Source organism: Schistocerca piceifrons, chromosome X (assembly GCF_021461385.2).
Source record: "Schistocerca piceifrons isolate TAMUIC-IGC-003096 chromosome X, iqSchPice1.1, whole genome shotgun sequence".
Classification (NCBI taxonomy): domain Eukaryota; kingdom Metazoa; phylum Arthropoda; class Insecta; order Orthoptera; family Acrididae; genus Schistocerca; species Schistocerca piceifrons.
In genome coordinates this window covers 418,167,799-418,192,442 of record NC_060149.1, presented here as the reverse complement: position 1 = coordinate 418,192,442, position 24,644 = coordinate 418,167,799, and the positions used below count along the sequence as shown (strand labels likewise).

General features: G+C 41.9%; 1 protein-coding gene across 1 annotated transcript in view; it reads right to left on the bottom strand.

The window, feature by feature from the left end:
- Window positions 1–24,644, bottom strand: part of LOC124722392 (nose resistant to fluoxetine protein 6-like) — a 324,526-nt gene that overhangs the window by 160,531 nt on the left and 139,351 nt on the right. Inside the window, exons 4-5 of the mRNA XM_047247563.1 lie at window positions 6,540–6,751; window positions 6,390–6,452 (exon numbers count right to left, since the gene is read on the bottom strand). Coding sequence (XP_047103519.1) covers window positions 6,390–6,452; window positions 6,540–6,751 — 275 coding nt within the window. The remainder of the gene's footprint in view (window positions 1–6,389; window positions 6,453–6,539; window positions 6,752–24,644) is intronic.

Sequence of the window (24,644 nt, the reverse complement as noted above, 5' to 3'; positions counted from 1 at the left end):
ACTTAACCGAATTCTATATAATGATGAAACTCATTGTTCATAATGTAAACAATTTTAATTTACTTATCTTCAGCATGTTTTGCAACAGTGTTCCTTACACAAAATGATAAAGTTTTAGCATCATGGGAAAATCTTGGTATTTCACAGAACAGTTACTCTCAGATATATTTGTTTAATATGCTGCTGACCATGCTGCTATGTTTAAACTTATTTGTACAAAATTTTCTCCACAGTAAATTACCAGAAATCATAATTAAAACAATACTATAGAAAACCTGCCTTATCAAGAATCTACACTCCTGGAAATGGAAAAAAGAACACATTGACACCGGTGTGTCAGACCCACCATACTTGCTCCGGACACTGCGAGAGGGCTGTACAAGCAATGATCACACGCACGGCACAGCGGACACACCAGGAACCGCGGTGTTGGCCGTCGAATGGCGCTAGCGGCGTAGCATTTGTGCACCACCGCCGTCAGTGTCAGCCAGTTTGCCGTGGCGTACGGAGCTCCATCGCAGTCTTTAACACTGGTAGCATGCCGCGACAGCGTGGACGTGAACCGTATGTGCAGTTGACGGACTTTGAGCGAGGGCGTATTGTGGGCATGCGGGAGGCCGGGTGGACGTACCGCCGAATTGCTCAACACGTGGGGCGTGAGATCTCCACAGTACATCGATGTTGTCGCCAGTGGTCGGCGGAAGGTGCACTTGCCCGTCGACCTGGGACCGGACCGCAGCGACGCACGGATGCACGCCAAGACCGTAGGATCCTACGCAGTGCCGTAGGGGACCGCACCGCCACTTCCCAGCAAATTAGGGACACTGTTGCTCCTGGGGTATCGGCGAGGACCATTCGCAACCGTCTCCATGAAGCTGGGCTACGGTCCCGCACACCGTTAGGCCGTCTTCCGCTCACGCCCCAACATCGTGCAGCCCGCCTCCAGTGGTGTCGCGACAGGCGTGAATGGAGGGACAAATGGAGACGTGTCGTCTTCTGCGATGAGAGTCGCTTCTGCCTTGGTGCCAATGATGGTCGTATGCGTGTTTGGCGCCGTGCAGGTGAGCGCCACAATCAGGACTGCGTACGACCGAGGCACACAGGGCCAACACCCGGCATCATGGTGTGGGGAGCGATCTCCTACACTAGCTGTACACCACTGGTGATCGTCGAGGGGACACTGAATAGTGCACGGTACATCCAAACCGTCATCGAACCCATCGTTCTACTATTCCTAGACCGGCAAGGGAACTTGCTGTTCCAACAGGACAATGCACGTCCGCATGTATCCCGTGCCACCCAACGTGCTCTAGAAGGTGTAAGTCAACTACCCTGGCCAGCAAGATCTCCGGATCTGTCCCCCATTGAGCATGTTTGGGACTGAATGAAGCGTCATCTCACGCGGTCTGCACGTCCAGCACGAACGCTGGTCCAACTGAGGCGCCAGGTGGAAATGGCATGGCAAGCCGTTCCACAGGACTACATCCAGCATCTCTACGATCGTCTCCATGGGAGAATAGCAGCCTGCATTGGTGCGAAAGGTGGATATACACTGTACTAGTGCCGACATTGTGCATGCTCTGTTGCCTGTGTCTATGTGCCTGTGGTTCTGTCAGTGTGATCATGTGATGTATCTGACCCCAGGAATGTGTCAATAAAGTTTCCCCTTCCTGGGACAATGAATTCACGGTGTTCTTATTTCAATTTCCAGGAGTGTATATATGGGCCACTGTTAGGCCAAACTGGATGCTGTTATGGAGGCAATTGTTAAAGTTGTGGTTAGTTGCAGTGCTAAATTTTAATGAAAAGTTATGTAATGGAGGAACGAGAAGTGAAGAAACTATAAGTGAACAATAATACTGAAAAAGAATTTTGGTTATGAGAAAGTTATTTGTTATGTTGTAATAATGCAACATATTCGAAGAGAATCACCCCAGTATGCTCTGCAAGGAATTTAAATGATTTACTAGCTCGATAAACAATCATGAGTAAGGTATTAATACAATTATTGTATCATTTACTGCTCAAAAACTATTTTCCCATCACTTTCAGTAAATTAATGAAAATTTTAAGAGTAAAATGTAATGTCTGAACTGAAATTTTAATTTACATATTGTATGCAAGCAGTCCCCCCATGAAGCATGGACCTTGCCGTTGGTGGGGAGGCTTGCGTGCCTCAGCGATACAGATGGCCGTACCATAGGTGCAACTAGAACGGAGGGGTATCTGTTGAGAGGCCAGACAAACATGTGGTTCCTGAAGAGGGGCAGCAGCCTTTTCAGTAGTTGCAGGGGCAACAGTCTGGATGATTGACTTATCTGGCCTTGTAACACTAACCAAAACGGCCTTGCTGTGCTGGTACTGCGAACAGCTGAAATCAAGGGGAAACTACAGCCGTAATTTTTCCCCGAGGGCATGCAGCTTTACTGTATGGTTAAATGATGATGGCGTCCTCCTGGGTAAAATATTCTGGAGGTAGAATAGTCCCCCATTCGGATCTCCGGGCGGGGACTACTCATGAGAACATCGTTATCAGGAGAAAGAAAACTGGCATTCTATGGATCGGAGTGTGGAATGTCAGATCCCTTAATCGGGCAGGTAGGTTAGAAAATTTAAAAAGGGAAATCGATAGGTTAAAGTTAGATATAGTCGGAATTAGTGAAGTTCGGTGGCAGGAGGAACAAGACTTTTGGTCTGGTGAATACAGGGTTATAAATACAAAATCAAATAGGGGTAATGCAGGAGTAGGTTTAATAATGAATAAAAAAATAGGAGTGCGGGTAAGCTACTACCAACAGCATAATGAACGCATTATTGTGGCCAAGATAGACACGAAGCCCACACCTACTACAGTAGTACAAGTTTATATGCCAACTAGCTCTGCAGATGATGAAGAAATTGATGAAATGTATGGTGAGATAAAAGAAATTATTCAGGGAGTGAAGGGAGACGAAAATTTAATAGTCATGGGTGACTGGAATTCGAGAGTAGGAAAAGGGAGAGAAGGAAACATAGTAGGTGAATATGGATTGGAGGAAAGAAATGAGAGAGGAAGCCGTTTGGTAGAATTTTGCACAGAGCATAACTTAATCATAGCTAACACTTGGTTCAAGAATCATATAAGAAGGTTGTACACATGGAACAATCCTGGAAATACTAGAAGGTATCAGATAGATTATATAATGGTAAGACAGATATTCAGGAACCAGGTATTAAATTGTAAGACATTTCCAGGGGCAGATGTGGACTCTGACCACAATCTATTGGTTATGAACTGTAGATTAAAACTGAAGAAACTGCAGAAAGGTGGGAATTTAAGGAGATGGGACCTGGAGAAACTGATTAAACCAGAGGTTGTACAGAGTTTCAGGGAGAGCATAAGGGAACAATTGACAGTAATGGGGGAAAGAAATACAGCAGAAGAAGAATGGGTAGCTTTGAGGGATGAAATAGTGAAGGCAGCAGAGGATCAAATACGTAAAAAGACGAGGACTAGTAGAAACCCTTGGGTAATAGAAGAAATATTGAAATTAATTGATGAAAGGAGAAAACACAAAAATGCAGTAAATGAAGCAGGCAAAAAGGAATACAAACATCTCAAAAATGAGATTGACAGGAACTGCAAAATGGCTAAGCAGGGATGGCTAGAGGACAAATGTAAGGATGTAGAGGCTTATCTCACTAGGGGTAAGATAGATACTGCCTACAGGAAAACTAAAGAGACCTTTGGAGAAAAGAGAACCACTTGTATGAATATCAAGAGCTCAGATGGAAATCCAGTTCTAAGCAAAGAAGGGAAAGCAGAAAGGTGGAAGGAGTATATAGAGGGTCTATACAAGGGCGACGTACTTGAGGACAATATTCCGGAAATGGAAGAGAATGTAGATGAAGATGAAATGGGAGATACGATACTGCGTGAAGAGTTTGACAGAGCACTGAAAGGCCTTAGTCGAAACAAGGCTCAGGGAGTAGACAACATTCCATTAGAACTACTGACGGCCTTGGGGGAGCCGATCCTGACAAAACTCTACCATCTGGTGAGCAATATGTATGGGACAGGCGAAATACCCTCAGACTTCAAGAAGAATATAATAATTCCAATCCCAAAGAAAGCAGGTGTTGATAGATGTGAAAATTACCAAACTATCAGTTTAATAAGTCACAGCTGCAAAATACTAACACGAATTCTTTACAGATGAATGGAAAAACTGGTAGAAGCCAACCTCGGGGAAGATCAGCTAGGATTCCGTAGAAATATTGGAACACGTGAGGCAATACTGACCTTACGACTTATCTTAGAAGAAAGATTAAGGAAAGGCAAACCTACATTTCTAGCATTTGTAGACTTAGAGAAAGCTTTTGACAATGTTGACTGGAATACTCTCTTTCAAATTCTAAAGGTGGCAGGGGTAAAATACAGGGAGCGAAAGGCTATTTACAATTTGTACAGAAACCAGATGGCAGTTATTAGAGTCGAGGGGCATGAAAGAGAAGCAGTGGTTGGGAAGGGAGTGAGACAAGGTTGTAGCCTCTCCCTGATGCTATTCAATCTGTATATTGAGCAAGCAGTAAAAAAAAAAAAAAAAAAAAAAAAAATATGGAGTAGGTATTAAAATCCAGGGAGAAGAAATAAAAACGTTGAGTTTCGCCGATGACATTGTAATTCTGTCAGAGACAGCAAAGGACTTGGAAGAACAGTTGAACGGAATGGACAGTGTCTTGAAAGGAGGATATAAGATGAACATCAACAAAGGCACAACGAGGATAATGGAATGTAGTCGAATTAAGTCGGGTGATGCTGAGGGAATTAGATTAGGAAATGAGACACTTAAAGTAGCAAAGGAGTTCTGCTATTTGGGGAGCAAAATAACCGATGATGGTTGAAGTAGAGAGGATATAAAATGTAGACTGGCAATGGCAAGGAAAGCGTTTCTGAAGAAGAGAAATTTGTTAACATCGAGTATAGATTTAAGTGTCAGGAAGTCGTTTCTGAAAGTATTTGTATGGAGTGTAACCTTGTATGGAAGTGAAACATGGACAATAAATAGTTTGGACAAGAAGAGAATAGAAGCTTTTGAAATGTGGTGCTACAGAAGAATGCTGAAGATTAGATGGGTAGATTACATAACTAATGAGGAGGTATTGAACAGAATTGGGGAGAAGAGGAGTTTATGGCACAACTTGACAAGAAGAAGGGACCAGTTGGTAGGACATGTTCTGAGGCATCAAGGGATCACAAATTCAGCATTGGAGGGCAGATTGGAGGGTAAAAATTGTAGAGGGAGACCAAGAGATGAATACACTAAGCAGATTCAGAAGGATGTAGGTTGCAGTTAAAGTACTGGGAGATGAAGAAGCTTGCACAGGATAGAGTAGCATGGAGAGCTGCATTAAACCACTCTCAGGACAGAAGACCACAACAACAACAACATGCAAGCAGTAACATTACAAATATGTAACTCTGTGTTTTATACTGATTTGTCCTATATCAGCATGAGATGTCACAGGACCAAAAAAAAAATAAATAAATAGATGGATAATTCTCAGTTCAAAGTCAAATTCATTAAGCTGAACCTTGTAATTAGTTAGGTACATGATATAAAATGTATCGTACTGTATGTACTGAAGATTAGATCACAACTTCAACACCCAGGACTTCATTTTAAAGAAATGATGTATGACATATCAAAGTAGTGAGAATGAAGCTATTTCGGAAACACATTATCGTGCTCTAGTATTTTTCTGCTGTATGAGTGGAAACTTGATGTCTAAGGGCCAATGTCCACAGTAAATTCTTATACTGTAAAAAAATAGTCCTATTGGCTGTTTCTTTGTCAGTATGAATAAGGTCTCCAAATGACAGAAGGAAATCTGAACAAGAAAAAAAATCCGAGAATCAAAATCAACTAACTCACTGATGGAATAATCATTCCTGAAAGAAAACTTACGCAAGGTAACCTGTGGGAAACCTGTAGTCTGTTAGTTCTTATTACATAAGGCAGCATCCGTGATAGCATTTATGAGCCACTCTACATCCTTCAGTGACTCCAATGACAACTGGAAGACACACTCCTCACAGCAGGAGTAAAAATAGTCTCTGTTCTGTTACCAAAAGCCTACCCCTAACAATAAAATGATTGCATATTATGAAAAGTTAGAGACTTCTTGGGTTTTTTCAGCATTATTGAGATTGTCACCTTCTGACACTGTTTGGATGTTTACACAAAACAAAAAAGGAGAAGGTGGAATAATATTTTGTTCTATAAAAGTACTGTCAGTATGGGAACATTAGAAACTAAATTCCTAAAGTTGTGGTATTCTTTTTGAATCACCCTGTACATCGCTGAAATGAAATAAGGTATCAAGTTGTGATATTTAGCATCACTTACCAAGCCCCTGCACAATTTTCTCTCTTGTGGAAGATGTTGATTTGCTTGTGTAACAATCAGTTTCTGTAACAGTTAAAGGATACTATTATGATAAACATTATTTGCTTAACCATCCATCTGGAAGTATGGCATAAAAAGAAAACTTCTTACTCTCACTGTAGTTGTTGCTGTAACTATTATCATTATTGTTTTCATGTATTTTAGGGTTGGTGATGGCTACCTCCATGTTCTCTTTAACACTGTGGACTTTTGTTTTCTGGGACGTGCCATGTGCTGTTATTTCTCTCAGATGAGGCTGCCAAATAATGACATCATATGCTGTACCCAGAATCACGATTACCGCTACAAATGTCAACAGTACCCTGTAAACAATGCATTGAAAATTTTGACTGTGATTGAAAATTACAAGTAAAGTATGAACTATTGTGCAAAAGATGCTTTTGTAACCCTTCATTTCAGTACAGTAATGCATGTTGTTTTGTGGTAATTATGCTGGACAGTCAGTTTATGAGATTTTGTTTGATAGAAAAGAATGAAATACTACATGAAATGTAAAACTGTAATTTATTTAGTACAATAAATTATTACAATAAAATGTTCATGAATTTCATAATGATCCACTTTTATTTGAATAATACGAAACAGTTAACTGATTCTACTGTTGCTTCTTGGTAGAATACCATAAAAATGAAAAGCAAAATGTTGTGTATGTTCTACAGGATAAATTTATTTAGTTAACTGGTTTTTGTCTTACAAGGCTAAGCTCAGTTAATGGCTGATGATGACCTAGTACACCAAAAGCCAGTTAACTAAATAAATTAATCCCGTACAGCGTGGAATAACATATCATGGGCAAATTGAAGTCACCACCAACTATAATTGTATGAGTAGGGTGTGAGACTCAAGTTTTCTTTGAGACTTACAGCAGTTGTATCATCTGCATCAGGGAGTCATTAAAATGAACCAATAAATAATTTTTTATTTTTATGCTTGTCAATTATAAACTGTACCCAACCTCTTACCCACTAGAGTACTGATACAGATATGGAGTCAGAGATCTTCAGGCTGTGTAGCAATAGAGTTCACACTAGGTGCTGAGGAGGACATAACAAGCACTTGAAGTAGGTGCAGTCACTATGAAAACTACTGTGGCCAGCCACTTTTCAGGCACGCTCATTTACTCAATGATGCCTCTGTCTGTACATCATATGATTATCTGAATTCCAATGTTCCTGTTTACATTGCTTGATTTGGATTTCTCTCCAAATGGATTTATCACTCTTTATTACAGCCTCTGCTGTATTCTGGACTTCCCTTCTGATCAGCTGTTCACTGCATGAGATCTTTCATTACTGACCACATAGAACTGGCACTTTGTTCTACTGATCTCCATGCATCTGTGCGAGTGATCGAGAACTTTGTTTCTACCTAATTCCAAGTAGAACAGAAAAAGTATGGATGTGGCAAATATAATTGGGAAAAGCTCTAAGAAATCACTAATCATGGCCTCACAAGATACATACCAAATGGCAAATCTCACATTGCATTAATGTTACCACTTGGGTAAAGTTACATAAACAGAGATTTTGCACAAGAGAATAGAAAAGAACTAAGTGACAAAAAGTAAAGTGACAAACTGTGCATAGCTATGCATGAAAGTGACAACAACTTCTAGTAAGACCTTTCAGGAAATCTTATTGCGTTCTGTTCCTACGGGAAGTTTATGAACAGTTTAAAACTTTCCAGTCAGTCTTTTGTGGAACAGTCTGGTGTCAAAATAGAAGACAACAATTAAGAAGTAAAAATACTAAATTTTAGCATTAAAATTACATTTATGCACAAGGGTCCAACTATAGCTTTTTCGTGTAACCACTACACAGAGCTGATCATGAGTGATATTGAAATAAAAATCACTAAAAGTGAGAAAAAAATATTGATGCTATGCAAAGCAAAGAAGGCTCCAGCCTCTGACACAGTTCCTTTAACATTCTACATTGAATATACTGCAGCAATAGCAACTTTTATTTGTCACAGTTTTCAAGACTGTGTTGTACAGAGAAAAGTCCCACACAGATGAAGTGAGTACAGGTCACTCTCAATTACAAGAAGAATAAAATAATGGATTTGTTTACATAGAAACATGCATTGTCCCTGAATGAATTTTTCATCCTGCAGCAGAGCGAATGCTGGCATGAAACTTTCTGTAAGATTAAAACTGTGTGCAAGACTGGGACTCCAACTCGAGACTGCCTTTCATGGGCAAGTGCTCTGACAAATGAGCTACTCATGCATGACTCACAACCCATTCTCACAGTTTTACTTCTGCTAGTACCTCATCTCCTACCATCTAAACTCCACAGAAGGAAACTTGTAGGACTAACATTCCGCTGCAGAGTGAAAGATTCATTCTGGAAATGGCTGTGGCTGTGCCAAGTCTCCACAGTAGCCTTTTCTCCAGCAGTGCTAGTCCTGCAAGTTTCACAGGAGAATTTCTGTGAAGTTTGGAAGGTAGAATATGAGGTACTAGCAGAAGGAAAGCTGTGAGGACAGGCTGTCAGTTGTGTTTGGGTAGTTCAGTTGGTGAAGCACTTGCTCGCGAAAGGCCAAGTTCGAGTCTCGGCCCGACACACAATTTTATTCTGCTAGAAAGTTTCATCCATTATCGTGTTTGTTAAAAGAGCCTGTGACATATTTTAAGCTAAAGCATGATAATTTTCCATGAGAAAAACAAAAGTTAGCACAGATACAGTAAATCCTGTTCATGTGAAAAACAGCTGGAGTGCTTCACACACAATATATTACATATAATAGACGTGGGCAAGCACGTAGATTTCTGAATGGGGTCTGACATTACACTATGCTGTCAGCTGCTATTGGAGATATCATTATATGAACAATCATGCCATATATGTGATTGGTTTCAAGAATTTTTGTCTGATAGAGCCCAGTGTGATATATTGGATGGTAAATCTTCAGCAAAAACAGATGTAATATTAGCTGTGTCCCTCGGATGTATAATAGGGTTGCCAATGTTTTCAATAAAACAAAATATTGTTATTTCTAAATTTGTCTTAAAACTATGTTATCATGATGTGTACAAGTTATAGGAACAAGCATGTAAAACGGCATGCTCCATTCTCTTGTGCATGCTAAATTACATGCTCATAGTAACTTACTCCATCTCTGGTGATATCTAAAACTGTAACAAACTAAATAATACAATGTAGCTGTAGTGGGCTACCAGGTAGAGCACTAGACTCTGCCCCTGGAGGTCCTGGGTTAAATAGTCGTCTTTTGGTATGCTATCAGGGCGGACGTCTTTACGTCATCGCTGCACAGCTCGCTCTCAGAGTTGTTTATGTGATTCTGACATCTTAGTGTGCTGTATTTCCTTTGAAAGAGAATGGCTTATTCCCACAGAAAATCAACACTGAAGATTAGTTTTTCACCTGACTATATCCGACCATAAGCACTTGAAATCAAACAAATTATCAGAGACGAAGTCAAGATTGATTGCAATGATCTTGTTGTTACCCACCTGTCTATAGTGAGCAGTGTGGTATACGTGAAGTTGGTTAACAAAGACATATGTGACAAAATTCTAATTGCTTCTCGAAGTGGTCTTAAGTTCCGTCACTGATGGACACATCAGTAATTTAACTGTGGAACATGCCGGAATTAGACTGCGGACGGTCAGGATATCTGAACTCCCTTTTGAGGTGCCTTCAGAGGTAGTGGTATCTGCATTCCACCCATATGGAAAGGTGATTAGTCATACAGCTGAAAAGTGATGATGATGATATTTGGGTTTGTGGGGCACTCAACTGTGCAGTTATTAGCGCCCGTACAAAGTTCCAATCTTTACACAGTCCACACTTGCCAATTTCATGAATGATGATGAAATGATGTGGACAACACAAACACCCAGTCCCCAGGCACAGAAAATCCCCGAGCCGGCCGGGAATTGAACGCAGGATCCTGTGATCCAGAGGTAGCAACAATAGTCACTAGACCACGAGCAGCGGACAGCTGAAAAGTGGGTTCAATTCACTACATACCCAGTTCTCAATGGAGTCCGACAGATCTGCATACAGCTAACCAAACATGTGCCATACTAATTATATACTGGTGGCTGCCATGCAATTATAATTTATGATGGCCACCTGATGACATGCTCGGGATGTGGCAGAGAAGAACAGCTCTGTTCCAGCTGTCTGCAACGCAGAATTACACAGTTACCGCCAGGGGACTTGCAGGCCATGACTGCTCTGACGACCCTCCTGCTGATGATTGTCGAAGTTCTCCATAATGACCCCTGACCGCGATCACCACTGGTTCCTACTAATGACACATCGTCGTCTCCGGTAATGCCTCAGTCTGTTACGAACGGACTGACACCCTTGCCTCCTCCTCCCATCATGTGTAGTGGTGAACAATCTCTAGTACAGGGGATGGCCCTTGACTCCATGGTTGTGCCTACCAATGCTTTTGTGCCTGACCATCTGTACACCCAGGCATCTCTGGACACTGAAGATCACATGCACAAGTAACAGTCGCCGAAGAGACATCGTAAATGGCGGATCGCCCCATCTGATACCTGCAGGATGCAGTCTCAAGATGATGAGGAACACAACTCTCAAGATGTTCCCACAATCGATGATTCCATGGTGGAAGCACTAGCCTGCCCCCCGTCGGAGGTACAACCATCTTCATATGCACCAGGCGCTGTACCTATGGATGTTGAACAGCAGCGGGGCCAGCACCACTCTTCCACTGCCAACGTGATGCCGCCTTTTTACTCCACAGGTACTCCAGTGGACGCATGCCATCCACACACCTTTGCGTGGTCTGACGCGTGGTGTGACAGCAGCAAATGCTGCTGCTCCAACCCACAACTGCTAATCGACAGGGTTACTGGATGGGGACGTGCAGCTTTCTGGGACAACGTTCCTGTTCACTGCTGCTCTTCGTACCTCCATGAGCATCCAAGTAGTCCCAATTCCGCAACAAGCTTATGGGACTGGCTCCATCAATGTCAAAACTACTGGCACCCTTGTCAAATTACAATTGCTCCATAAAATGTTGCGGGCATTGGACCTTGATGTTGCCCTTCTGCAGGAAGTTCGACTAGCGACATTTCCCATTATCTATGGCTATGTTTCTTACCTCACGCCATGTGCTGACAACAAGTCACTCCTTTGTTTATGGGTGCTACAACCATATTATTCTTGGTGGCAACTTCAATTGTGTGTTATCCCAGAAGGACCAACATCCCCATTTCACTACATGCCAGGAACTCTAGCTGCTCACGCATGAACTGAACCTCACCAATACTTGGGACCACGTGCATGGTGATCGACCTGGATATACGTACAGCAACAGCTATTCAGCAAGTTGTCTTGACCATGTCTACATTTCCCAAGGAATCATAACTGCCTCGCTTGATGCTAAGTTATGGCCTACCGCCTTCTCCGACCATATCGCCTACATTTTCACTGTTTTGCTCCAGAGGCAGAAGGTGTGGCGTGGTCAAGGCCTGTGGAAGCTGAATGTTGCCCATCTCAAGGATCCAGAATGCAGGCAGGTTGTACAGATGATGTGGAACAACTGTGTGAGACACCTTCCAGCGTATCCTTCAACATTCCAGTGATGTCTCGACGGCCCCAAGCCTGCTTTATGTCGTTAAATGATGAATTATGGTCACTACAAAATGCTATGACAATGACATACCAGGGAATACTACTTCACAGTTCTCCAGAAACTCTCAAACCATGACCCCTCTGTTCAACGGCAGGTTGAAATTCAGTGGATTAAGGTGACGATAATTTCTCTTATGTGTCACCGCCTTGAAGGCACAATAGTACACACAAGATGTCATGACTGTGTACTAGGAGAACCCCCGTCGATGCATCATATTATCTGAGAGAAGCAGCAGTGTCGGAGAAAGCTGGTCAATGCCCTCGACATGCCAGATGGTCGCCAACTGACGTCCCAGAATGATGTCGTAAACATCTTAGTGGATCACTACAAACAATTCTATGCAGCAGAGGACCAGAACATGGCAGTGATGACTGATGTTCTCCGTTCCTTGACAGATACCCACGATAGGGCTACTGCAGAACTCCTCACAGCGACAATTATGGCTGATTCTCTTCATAAGGATGTATGAACAAAGCCCCAGGCCTTGATGGGTTTCTGCTGGAGTTTTACCACACATTCCACAACATCATGGGCTCACACTGGACTGCAATGAATGAAGAACTGATGAAGCCTGACCTTTCCCTCCTACCCAAATTCGTAGAAGGCTTGTTGATCCCGGTCCCAAGGCATCGGAAGGTCGGGGAGTTGGACATTTCCAGCCGTTGGCCATGTTAAATTGTGACTTAAGGATTTTTACCCAGATTCTTGTCACTCGCCTTCAGTGCATCATCCCTCAAGTCATTTCTCTGGATCAAACATCCTTTGGTGGTGACAGTAAGATTCTGACCCCACTCAGCGATTACTGTGATGTCATAGCCCTGACTATGACCTGCTGCAGTCATGGTGCCTTAGTGACAGTGGACTTCGACCATGCTTTTGATAGAGTGAGTCATGACTTTCTAGAAAACGTATTCCAATGGATGGCCTTCCCCCACAGATTACACACATCGTCTTGCGACTCCTTCGAGATACCCGGCCGGTGTGGCCGTGCAGTTATAGGCACTTCAGTCTGGAACCGCGTGACTGCTATGGTCGCAGGTTCGAATCCTGCCTCGGGCATGGATGTGTGTGATGTCCTTAGGTTAGTTAGGTTTAAGTAGTTCTAAGTTCTAGGGGACTGATGACCACTGATGTTAAGTCCCATAGTGCTCAGAGCCATTTGAACCATTTTCCTTCGAGGTGCCACGTCGCGAGTGCTGGTCAATGGTCTTGTGGCGGGCCCTATTAATATCATGCGGTTGGTCCATCAAGGATGTCCACTATCAATGCTCCTTTTCGCCATCACCCTTGAGCCATTGTTACATGGTTTGAGGAGTCGGTTGACAGGGATACCAATGAGGGGGCATGCTTTCATCTGTCGGACCTATGCTGATAATGTGGTGTTCTTGGTACTATCGGTGGATGAAGTGCGTGAGGCACTGCTGCAGGCAGCAATGTGAACCTGACAAAATCTTGTGCTATGTTTGTCGGAAGAGGTCTCCCAGCAGAGAGTGTGGCTCCATTGCCAATTAGTGGACAACTCAAATGTTTGGGGATCACCTTCATGCATGATATACAGTGCACGATCTCATTTAATTACAAACATCTGCTTCTAGCAATCCGCCCGAACATTCGCGGCAACGTCCTGAGAGCATTTGACATGTTACAACAGTTGGTAACACTCATCTAGTCTTGCGACTACCCCATTCTGCACGGATTTTACTGATGCCAAAATCAATAGCACACAGACTGCAGGCAGTGTTCGGCTACTTTTTACGAGCGGGTCTTATCTGCAAAGTCTCCTCCAGATGGTGGCCTTGGCCCAGTTTCTTCTATGTACAGCTCCTCATGCCATTACACTGCAATCATTTCTGTTCTCAGATGAGACTTATTTCCCATGTGCGAAGACCACTGCTGTGATCTGGATAAAGGGCCTCTCGATCTCTTATTTGTTCCCTCAAGGTATAGGAGTGTTCTTGATTTTTGGACATTCCTGCAAGATCGCTTTACTTTTCTCATGCACTATCCATGATACCATCAGTACTGTGCCAACTTTTTGGGTAGTGCCTTCTTCGATCCCCCCTGCAGCTGGGGTGTCCCAGGTATGAGAAGGTGATTTCAGTGTGATTGTGTTATACCAGGACTCAGTCCAATGTACTGGCAAAATGGAATATTCTTCATGAAGACATGCCCAGAACATGCCTGACTGCCTTGGGAGTCAGAGTGCATCTACCCACAAGATGATGGGACGTGGATGCAATTTTGTTTGTTCTGCCAGGAAGGTGTTTTCTTTAATTCCCTTTATGTTTTGTTTGTTATTGATGCTAATTAAAAATCATTATTTTTCACATGGAGGGCGTCCTATGTGATCTGAAGAAATAAAAAAAAAGGTAAAAAGATATTTGCTATGATACATGATCTGGGAAAAAAAAACTGATGTTGAAAAAGTACACTTATTCATGTTGTCAAGAAATATTTTTTTTTAATTTATAAAGACCATCATTCATTTTAGAGCACCAGAGATTTTTATTTGCTATGAAAAAAAATTACAGAGAAGAAGAAGAAGAAGAAGAAATCCCTACATAGGAGCAGGTATTTTTCTTTATTCTGATCCCTCCAAGTGTGAACCACACCAGAGTCTACCTTTGGCAGTTCTGCAGTGCAGATCATGCTTAGCTGTGCTTGCCACTGAGTGTGCATTGCATTTATTTACTTTCACATCACTGCACTTCTAAGCTGAACAAAATATCACGGTCAACTCTTACAAGAAGAACACTCTTAATCTCACTTTTCTGAATGCATATGCATGACCCAAAGCACTGGCTGCTGAGCACTCCTTACACAATGATGTCAAGATCACTCGTGACAATCTCTTTGGGATTCATCTATCGACTGTCAGCAGCGTCGTTCATGGTACGATGACTTCTGAAGCTGCCTGCCCAGTGGACGTGGACCACACTGGACTTGGCCTTTGAAAGATCTGTATTTTTGTACTGCCTTTTGAGGTACAGGAAGATGAAGTCATCACAATGATACGCCTGTATGGAAAACTCCAGTCACATAGTCGAAACATTGGCACAATTTATGACCTGAGACAGACCTAAACTCTAGGTTCACAAGGATCCATGCAAGAATCTTATGGAGAGTGATGATCACATTGTTCTGGCAAAAATTCCCGGATTTCCCGGTTAAAAATACACTTTCTCCCAGGTGAAAACGTACTTTTTCCCTGTTAACTGACAGTATATTTTCTCTCAGAACTGTATAACATATAATTCCTTTGAATGATTATGGTTTTATACATAGACGTAGAATTTCCTGGCACTTTAGAAAACTAAACACAGAAAAAAAAACGCGTTTTGGAAAGATCTTTGAGGTGCAGCAACATGTACGTTGCATATTTTCATATTACGAAAGTATAAATTCGAATTCCATCAAACACCGCATGTTACTTTCTGAAGTATTGAAATCGAGATTGTGATGCGCTTTTGTAAGCCAGTCATAGCTCATGTCACGTGATCTCACCAGCCGATCACAGTGGGTATTCAGAGCTTAGGGCACGTGATGTAGTCAACCAATAGCAACATCGCTGTTAAGTAGCGTGAACACACAAACAGAAAAAGTTAACAGTTCAAATTAACATACACAGTGTTGCTACACGAAACGCAAAGCTTTCACATATAATAATACAATGTTGGTCTTTTATGCGCATATTACAATTTAAGATATATCACACAAAGATGCCAGTAAAATTTTTAATAACGACATTAATGTCTGATGATCTGGGCTCGAAATTCATCTAAATGGCTCGTCATCAAAGAGTTGAGTTTTAAATGAGAGTTAAACGCTCTGTGATTTAAGAAATTCATTGTACATTATAACACATAGTTCCGGTGTAAATGCCAGAATGGTACTTGGATGGTAACACTTTTCAAACCACCATTTGGAATATTTTCCTGCGACCTGTTAGAAATAGGTTCATTTCTGCAGTTGCCAGAGAGTGTAAGATGACAGGCATCACCACGCTTGCGCAGCTACGATGTCATAGAGAGGCCATATGTTTGTACGTGTAAAACATTAAAAGATCTTATATTATGTCATAAAAGAAACTAGATGTCAGAGGATACTCCAAGAGGATTGGAATTTCGTGATCCATACTAAAATGTGCACATTTAAAGTATGTCCAGATTTCCAGTGAAGTAGGCCAAGACCTGATATTAAGTTTTTCAATGTGGTTTTTGGGATGTAAATTTTCTTGGAGTACCAGTACTGTGTTATCTTATGTTTGATTCTTTATTGTGGCATAATGCCAAACGTGCTAGAAGTTGAAAACGTGCACTTGAAATGCAGTGAACAGTGTGTGGAATTAAACACTTCATTTCAAATATATTGTCTCCCTCAGCGGAAAAGATTAATAAAAGAAAATTTTTTTGGCACACCGACAAAAATAACTTCATTGTTCTGCAAGGCAATTAATGCTTAACTGTCAGAAAGGTGGAAATAAAATAAAATCTGCAACTAATAACACATTTTAGCCTTCCGTAATTATGTGAATGTATTTTAATTCACGTAATAGGTCCTGGCCACAGAAATCTGTTTTGTTTTCATTTGATGTGAGAGCAGTAAACGAAGAGGAAACAGCAAAATCATTAAATGTAAACACGAGTCACGTGATGGGGGGGGGAAAAAAAAAGGGGGGGGGAGAGAATTTTCAAAAATATGTTCATTTTGTAGCACACATCTTTCTGAAGAGTCTGGTGCATGAAACATATGTGACATGTTATTTGGTCATAAGTGTGCCAAAGAGCAGGACCTCATCTCCTCACACAGCATTCTTCTATCGCACGTCACTATACTTCGCTCTGTAGAATTTAAATGTGTATATTTTGTAATGGATGCCATCAAATCATATTCAGGATAGTGGAAATTAAAATGTCCTGTGGTGCCTCTCCTGCTTACAGTCGGCCAGTTTGACATTCTGTCCCTCATTTTTTTAAAAAAACAAGAACTCTTCAGAAAATTTGCACTCATTGATCCCTATCAGCTAACAACAACTTGCTGCTTTGTGTGACCACCCTGTGGGTGGTATACTGCCCACCATATTGTGTTGGTGATGTGGGCATCCACTACAGGCAATCCATGGTTGTAGGCTCGGTCATGCATCGCCCCGGGAGCATGCGCTGGCAATTGGGCAGTGATAACTGGCCCTCGGTGTCAGGTACATGGCATTTTCACCTGATGAGTTGGGTGCAGTGGCTGGGCAAAGGTCTGGTAGGGGGTGGGAGAGGGAGGGGGGGGGGGGATGCTAACTAATGCCATTGTCAGCTCTAATAGGTTGGTTGGCAGAGTGAACAGCAAGGCAGCCTCGATCTTGATGGACAGTGTTGCGTAGGGCTTGCGAGGTCGAGCGTGTATGATGGCTTCAGGCAATTGATTGAGACCTCGATGGCAGTGCCATGGAGACACAAGCAGAATGTCTTTGTGGCACGTGGGAGAACATGGTGTGGGCCTGAGTACCATGGGTGGAGTGGCAGCTGGCAGGCATCCATCCAGAGCATTGCGTGTGTACATGCGCTGAGATCCCAGTGCATGAAGGGCTGGCATTCATTATGTCTCCTGGGAGACCACTGAGTTATGGAGCTGCAGCATGAAGGCTGGGATGCAGGTTATGGGCAGCTGGGGCTGGGGCTCAATACGGTCACCTGGGAGGATGAGCGGCTGTCCGTACACGAGTTTGATGGCAGATGTGCTCAAATCCACCTTGTGGACCACATGAAAATCTAATAGGACTATAGATAGAGGAGACAAAGTGGTAGACCAAATTGCAGAGTGTCATGTGAGGGAATCTTTTAGAGAGTCACCATAACTGCACAAAAGTGGTAACAATTGGGCATCATTTTGGAGTTAAGCATCCTGAAGTCCTCACACAGGCACCATGCACCATCTATCTTTGGCATGATGTGTTGGGCAGGAACCCATGGACTCTTGGTGGGCCAGAGCACACTTGTAGCAATTGCTGCACAATTTCAGCCTGTGTGGCTCTCTATTTGTTAGGCAGAAGGGGGTGAGGGCAGAGGAAAACTGGCAGCCCAGGCATCATGGTCAAGTAGTGCCACGTGTGGTGGTGAACCTCACAGGGAATGCTGGAAGGGCGGGTGTGGAGGGGGAATGCAGTGAGGTGGTAGGCAAACCGGCAAGTGTAGGAGAGCTGTTTGGTGGAACAAGAGGTGATAGACTAGGATTGACACGAGGTGGAACGGTAGAAGATGGTGTTGCCAATACAGTGGTTTGCCAGGTCGAGCAGGAGGTCATAGTGAACAATAAAATTGACACCATGGGTAGAGTCCATAATGTTAGCCACAGTGAAGGTCCACAGGAAATCTCTACCCAGGCCCAGGTCAATGGATTGGACATGGAAACAGTAGGCCTTAATGGCAGAGCCATTTGATGCAGGGAGGGGTAAGGGCATCAGAAGTGAGGATAGATGGAAAGGTCCAGATCTATGTTGAGTAGGTAGGGTGGCAAGGTGTGGAGGTTACCATGATCGGGTACAAATAGGCACTGCAAAACCACAGAGCAGCCAGGAGTGCCTACTGCCAGTTGCTGTTGGATTTGGGGCCCCTGCACACTGCAGTTTATAGCATCTCTGCCAAAACGCTCATGCTAACAACAATAATCGCTCGCCCCACGCACTCCACGTCTATCATGAATTAGTCAGGCGGGGGAGTGGGAGGAGATAGGGTTGTGCCTGTACAAGCGTGCGTGCTGTCAGTCATAATGTCGAGCACGGCGGTTGGGGGAATGAGGGATGATGCATGTTGTGCAAGTGTGCGGTCATGCCCATGGGCATTGTGATGCTGTATGGTGACAGAGATAGTGAGTGAGTCAAGGGACTGCATTGGCACTCTGAAACTCCTGCATCGCTAGCACCGTGCATTTTGCAGCAGGCAAACACATGTGCCTAGTTGCCATTAGCAACATGTTGGGCGCACTCCTCGAATGAGAATAATGTGACTGTGTGCTGAAATTCTGGTATGCTGAGTCATTCTGTGAGCCAGGCATGTAAGGCAGTGAATTTCCCAGATTGTGGTGGGTCTGCAATGATGTCACATGCCCCCACATTGATCAAAGGTTCCAGTTGTGCAACGGAATGTGCAAACTGTGTGTGTGTCATTTGAGATGGAAGAGCCTGTGAATATTGCCTCTGCAGAAGTAAACCACAGGTGAGTCACATATGTTTAATGGCAGCAGATGTATGGCAAGTGGATGGGTGGAAGAGTGTGCATGGCCTGTTTGGTGGCAGCATCTGCAATCTGTGCAAAGTGGCTTAGGAATGCTTGGAATCTGTCCATCTGTGCCTGCGGGTCAGGGGTGGTGGTGATGGTGGTGGGGGTTATGCTGTCAGTGGGGACTGCTGGACCCACTGGGGGGGCGGTGTAGTGGGATCGGTCCGTACCGTGATGGAGGGGTGGGGATGGATGCACGGTGCAGCTGTACTATGCACGTGACCCGGTGCAGTGAGCAGAAGCTGGATGGTCGGGGTTGTTCAGTCGAGGGCCACGAGTGTAGGGAAATACTTTCCCCACTAACCTCACACACATAATCCTATAATGCACTAGCACATATGGACAATAGTGGGAAAAAGAAAGGCAAAAAGGACATGGAAGGTGCTTTTGATTTTTCAGTTTTGTTATTGGAACAGGGCACAAGTACATAAAAACTGACAGAAGAGCACTGACACAATAAAATTACATAGCAATAAAAATGGACACAGGGGAAATAATTCCTATAGCACACAGTAGACTCACAGAACTGAAAGTTTCAGTGAGTGGCAAGTAATGAATCGTAAATGTTGAAAATTATACACAACTATTCCACACCTAGCAAATACAAGAAAAGAAAACATGATAGCACATACGTGGTAGATTATGGCAAACATGTGACATGCTATCCACTTTTATACACTTGTTATTGAGATGTGATGTGGAAGTAGCCTATCAATCTCATTACACTGCCATGTGTGGCATGAAGAACATCCATCTGAAACTGGTCCATATGAACAAAATGCTAACGCTCTGCCACTAGCGCTCAGCAAGGTTTTTGCAGATGCCAGCAATCACTGTTCTGAGCCAAGCATGTGATATGAACTCATTGGCTTTGTCTTTTCTGCAACTGTATGTGTCCAGAATAATGTCACTGCACTTCGTATCACATCCTGTCTTCAGGTTCACACAGCACAAAAGATACTCACTATGAAACACTGTCTCACTCAGGTGAGCGTGTCACTAATTCAATGTTAATGTGGGGAAGTGCCAGTCATAGAACTCTTTCCATCGCATGCTTCTCTCTGGAAAAACTCCATGGCTGCTGCAAGGCAGGGCATGGTGGAGAGAGATTCGACTACTTCAGTCTGCTTTGCTTGTGACAGATGCACAATGTCTGCTGTTGTCGTCTGCTGACACAAATGGGTGGCAAGTGGGCATGTGCTGTAGCGTGACACTACAACTTATCTGATGTATTACATTTCGGGTCAAAGGGATGCACATTTATTTATAAAATAAGTTTATTTGATTCATATTGCTAGCTGCATCTAAAGGGCCAATCAAAACATGATGGTAATAAACACACCTTCTGGGCAGTATTGTTATCTACGTTTACCTTTTGCAGTTGTCAACACAATCACCAAATTTCAACATCTCATTCAAAACATACAAAATTGCACAAAATAATTGGATGACATTATCACGATTTGTACCACAAGGAAAGAGCACATATAAAATTTGCATGCTCTGTTCTCCCAACTACAAGCAGCAAGATTAAAACGCAGATGTTTCTAGCGTTATGTTTAGTATTTTGGGTTAATTTTGTGACAGGAGGACATTCAGATCACGCAGCAGCATCTTGCTGTAGTAGATCATCTCCCAAAAACAGCTCCTGTAGTTTTTGGAAAGATAAAACTATTATTCACAGTTTATTTCACATCTAGCAGATATTTTGGTGCACTGCTTAAAAAATTGCACCAGAATGTGATTTGGCTTTTAAGCTACTAAGCAGAAAATTAAATCCAAATGTTGTGTGGCCAACTATACAGATGACAAAATGGTCTTTTTGGTTAATGTAACTCAACAGCATACTTTACCATACAGACTCAGATAGGATGTTAACCTTAATGCAATCACATCCCATACACTGGCCATTGTAGAGGTAAAATTTACTGACATTTAAAATCTGGAATTAGTCACACTTTATGCAGTTTCACATGCTGTAGTACAGCAGAAGACTTCATCTTATAGTTGAACTTAATCTACTGTTGACCCTCTTAAACCCCGTGGCCAGCCTATTTTTTATATATATATATATATATATATATATATATATATATATATATATATATATATATATAAAAAAAAGCTGTTGAGCATTACTCTTTAGCAAACAAAATTATGAAACCCATTTCAAGTTATCATCCCAAAATGCTAGTGCACATACCCTCTTCTGCCTTCTACTGGGTACAATGTAGATTTCGATGCCCAGGAGATTGTACTTGTATGTTCCCCACTTGATGTGAAGGTCACATGTGCCCTTGAATACTTTTCAATTATGACTAACCATATCACACAGTACTTAGCCATTGATATGTTGCAAATCAGGGCCATGAAGCATGTCAAGTGTGGCTGACTCAATCATTCGTTGATTTCAACCAACCTTGTCCCATAAAATTACCTTGCACTCTGTTGTAGACTGACACTGGTTGACATTCTATTTCTTGATATTGGCCATGTGAACCACCATGTAGTTATCACTCCAATCCTGCAAGTGTAGGTCCAAATAATGATCCACCAAAGCCACTGCAATCTGAACACAATGAAAGTTCAGGCCAGGCACCATGCATATTGGTCAGGGAATTATGCCAAAGTTAAATGTTAGTCCAGAGCTCTCAACCTCCTCAAATGTCATAAACATTGGCCACACACAGACACCCACCTCAGTTTTGCAAGTGCAGTTTCCAGTGTAATGTGACTTGTTACAGTGGGCACACTTTTGAAATTCCCCTTTGTCATCTTCATGGCACAAGCCCCAGTCACAGTCATGAGACCACCCCACATCACACTTACAGTTGTTCCAACATCACTAATATTGTCTCTATTAGACTTTGATGTGTTTCGATTTTAAGAACCAATTTTTGTTCAGTATTGTATGAATTCCCTTCACATAGAGACATACTGTATATAAGCTTCCAGGCTTTCTGTGTTTCATATATGAATAAAATTGAACAATTTTACAATGCAAACCAACAAATGGTCTGGGAAGAGGGAATATGATGTTTCAAAATGATTTCTCTATCTGTTCCATTCACAGAAAGTGGATAGGAAGAAAGACTGTTGATATCCCCCATATAGAGCCAAACACTTCTAACAGTTCATCATGTTTATTAAGTGAGTCATTAGTTGGACGGAATTATGTGATTCTTGACTTGTACTAAACAGTGGACTCTGGGGAATTTTTAGCGTAAGGGCTCTTCATCACACATAACACCTTTTTGCACCATTCCACATTGGAGCTCATTGAACATATATGTGACATTCTCATACCAACTAAACAAACCCATGTTGAGCTGTACTTTTCTCTCTCATTTGTAAATCCAAATAGCAACTCGCTAAGGGTCCCTAATCAACTACAGAAAGTTGATAGCCCTGGATTTTGCAAATGTCCTACTTCATGAGAGAATTGCACTCCCTTGAGACTCTTCAGATAAATTTCAGACCTTATCTACTCTCTTACACCTACGTTTTTGTGGTTAAATACATTCTGAGCAATATGTTCATATACTTTGTTGATGTAAACGATTCCAGTGACTAGTCACTTATTATGTGAGCTAACAGTATTTGGCCTATTCATCAAGTTACACACATTACATTACATCCTTTTATGTTGAGAGTCAGCTGTCATTTTTTGCACCAAAAGTTGATCATCTTCAAGTATTCGAGCATATCATAACAGTTCTGTAGCCAGGTGACATCTTTTTGTACCACTGTGTTAACTGTAAAGAGGCATGGTGAGCTAAAGACATTGTCTGTTGGGTTATTTACAAGTCATGGGCAGCAATGGTCTTATTACACTTGTCTAATTTGGCACTAATTTATTCCCATATACATTATGTTACATGCATTATAGCCAAAAGTCACATATTATTCAATGAAAACTACCTTCTTCCATAAATATTAAATAAATTTTCATGACACACATAGAAATCCAGAGTTAGAAGAAGACAATAAGTCATATGGCTGCAATATTTTGAAATATAAATGGCTTGCTATGGCTAGTTATCCAGGAAAAATATAACACCTAATGAAAGGATAGTTTACTATATCCCTGGAAAAACAGTCTTTACCAGATAACAATATGAACTTCTGAAGTATTTAGACTCTTCTGCTTGATTTATGGTGAAATCAACAAAAGTGTCCAACATAGTAGTCTCAGGCATCTCAACAGAGTAGTGTAAGGGATCCATTATCCCTTACTCAGAGATACACATTATACACCCACAACAGCCACATAGGGAAAGATAGATTATTGAGTACCAACAGTGCCAGGTCAGGGACATTTTCACTGCTCAGTAGTGTGGAGTATGAGTCAACTTGTTGTGAACAAGTAGTGGTTGAATGCAACCTCCTCTGCCACTGGCTGAACTCCCTCCAAATTGGTGTAATTAAAGCTAACTAGTGAGAAAAGCACATTTATTAAAATGAAACTGAATATCATTATGCAGTGTATTGGTTATCAGTGTTTTTGATGGACTACAGGAGCATGGCAAAATCTTTAAGTATTCAACCTGTGAAATAGACATAAACTGATCTGTAAGACAAAGGTATGGCTATCCTCCTATGGTGGCTTTTAAAAAGACTACTGTCAAATGGGGTGATTTTGGACAGTTTTGTCATTATTTTGATTGTAACTTTCGTATATATTGTTAGATTAAATTGACTTTTATGGAAGTGGTAGAGTGTATGTGTAACTAATAAAATACCCCAGAACCAGAAAGTGTATGTGTAGGTATATTTATCTGAGGCAGTTAAATAAAGTGTCCGAAGTCACCCCATGGATTGGGGTGATTTCAGACACGTGTGTTTTTTAAATCTCTGTCCAAAGTTACAGTATATAGAGGGCAAATTCGGACAGTTACTGACTTTTTTAAAATTCTACATGCTTTTTATTTGATTTTGGTGACATTTTACTCATTTTAAGGTAGCCCTTTGTTACGAATAAGTGATATGGAATGATATAATGAATTTTATATATTACAGATAAAGTTTTTATTTTGCAAGAGATTTTCTAGCTATGCCTTGATATTGGAGAAAAACATCTTAACAGTCTCTTTGTTCACTTCTGCACGAGCTCGTTTAATATTTTCGTTTAGGTGAATGGAAAGATCTTCTGACTGTCATTTGAGGAATAAATGCACCCATTCTTCTCCTGGCAAATTATTATGAAATTTCTTCTCTTTTCTGCCATATTTATCAAGGTAGCCTTTAACAAAATATCTAATATCCAATCTAGTGAAGCGAAATCCCCAAT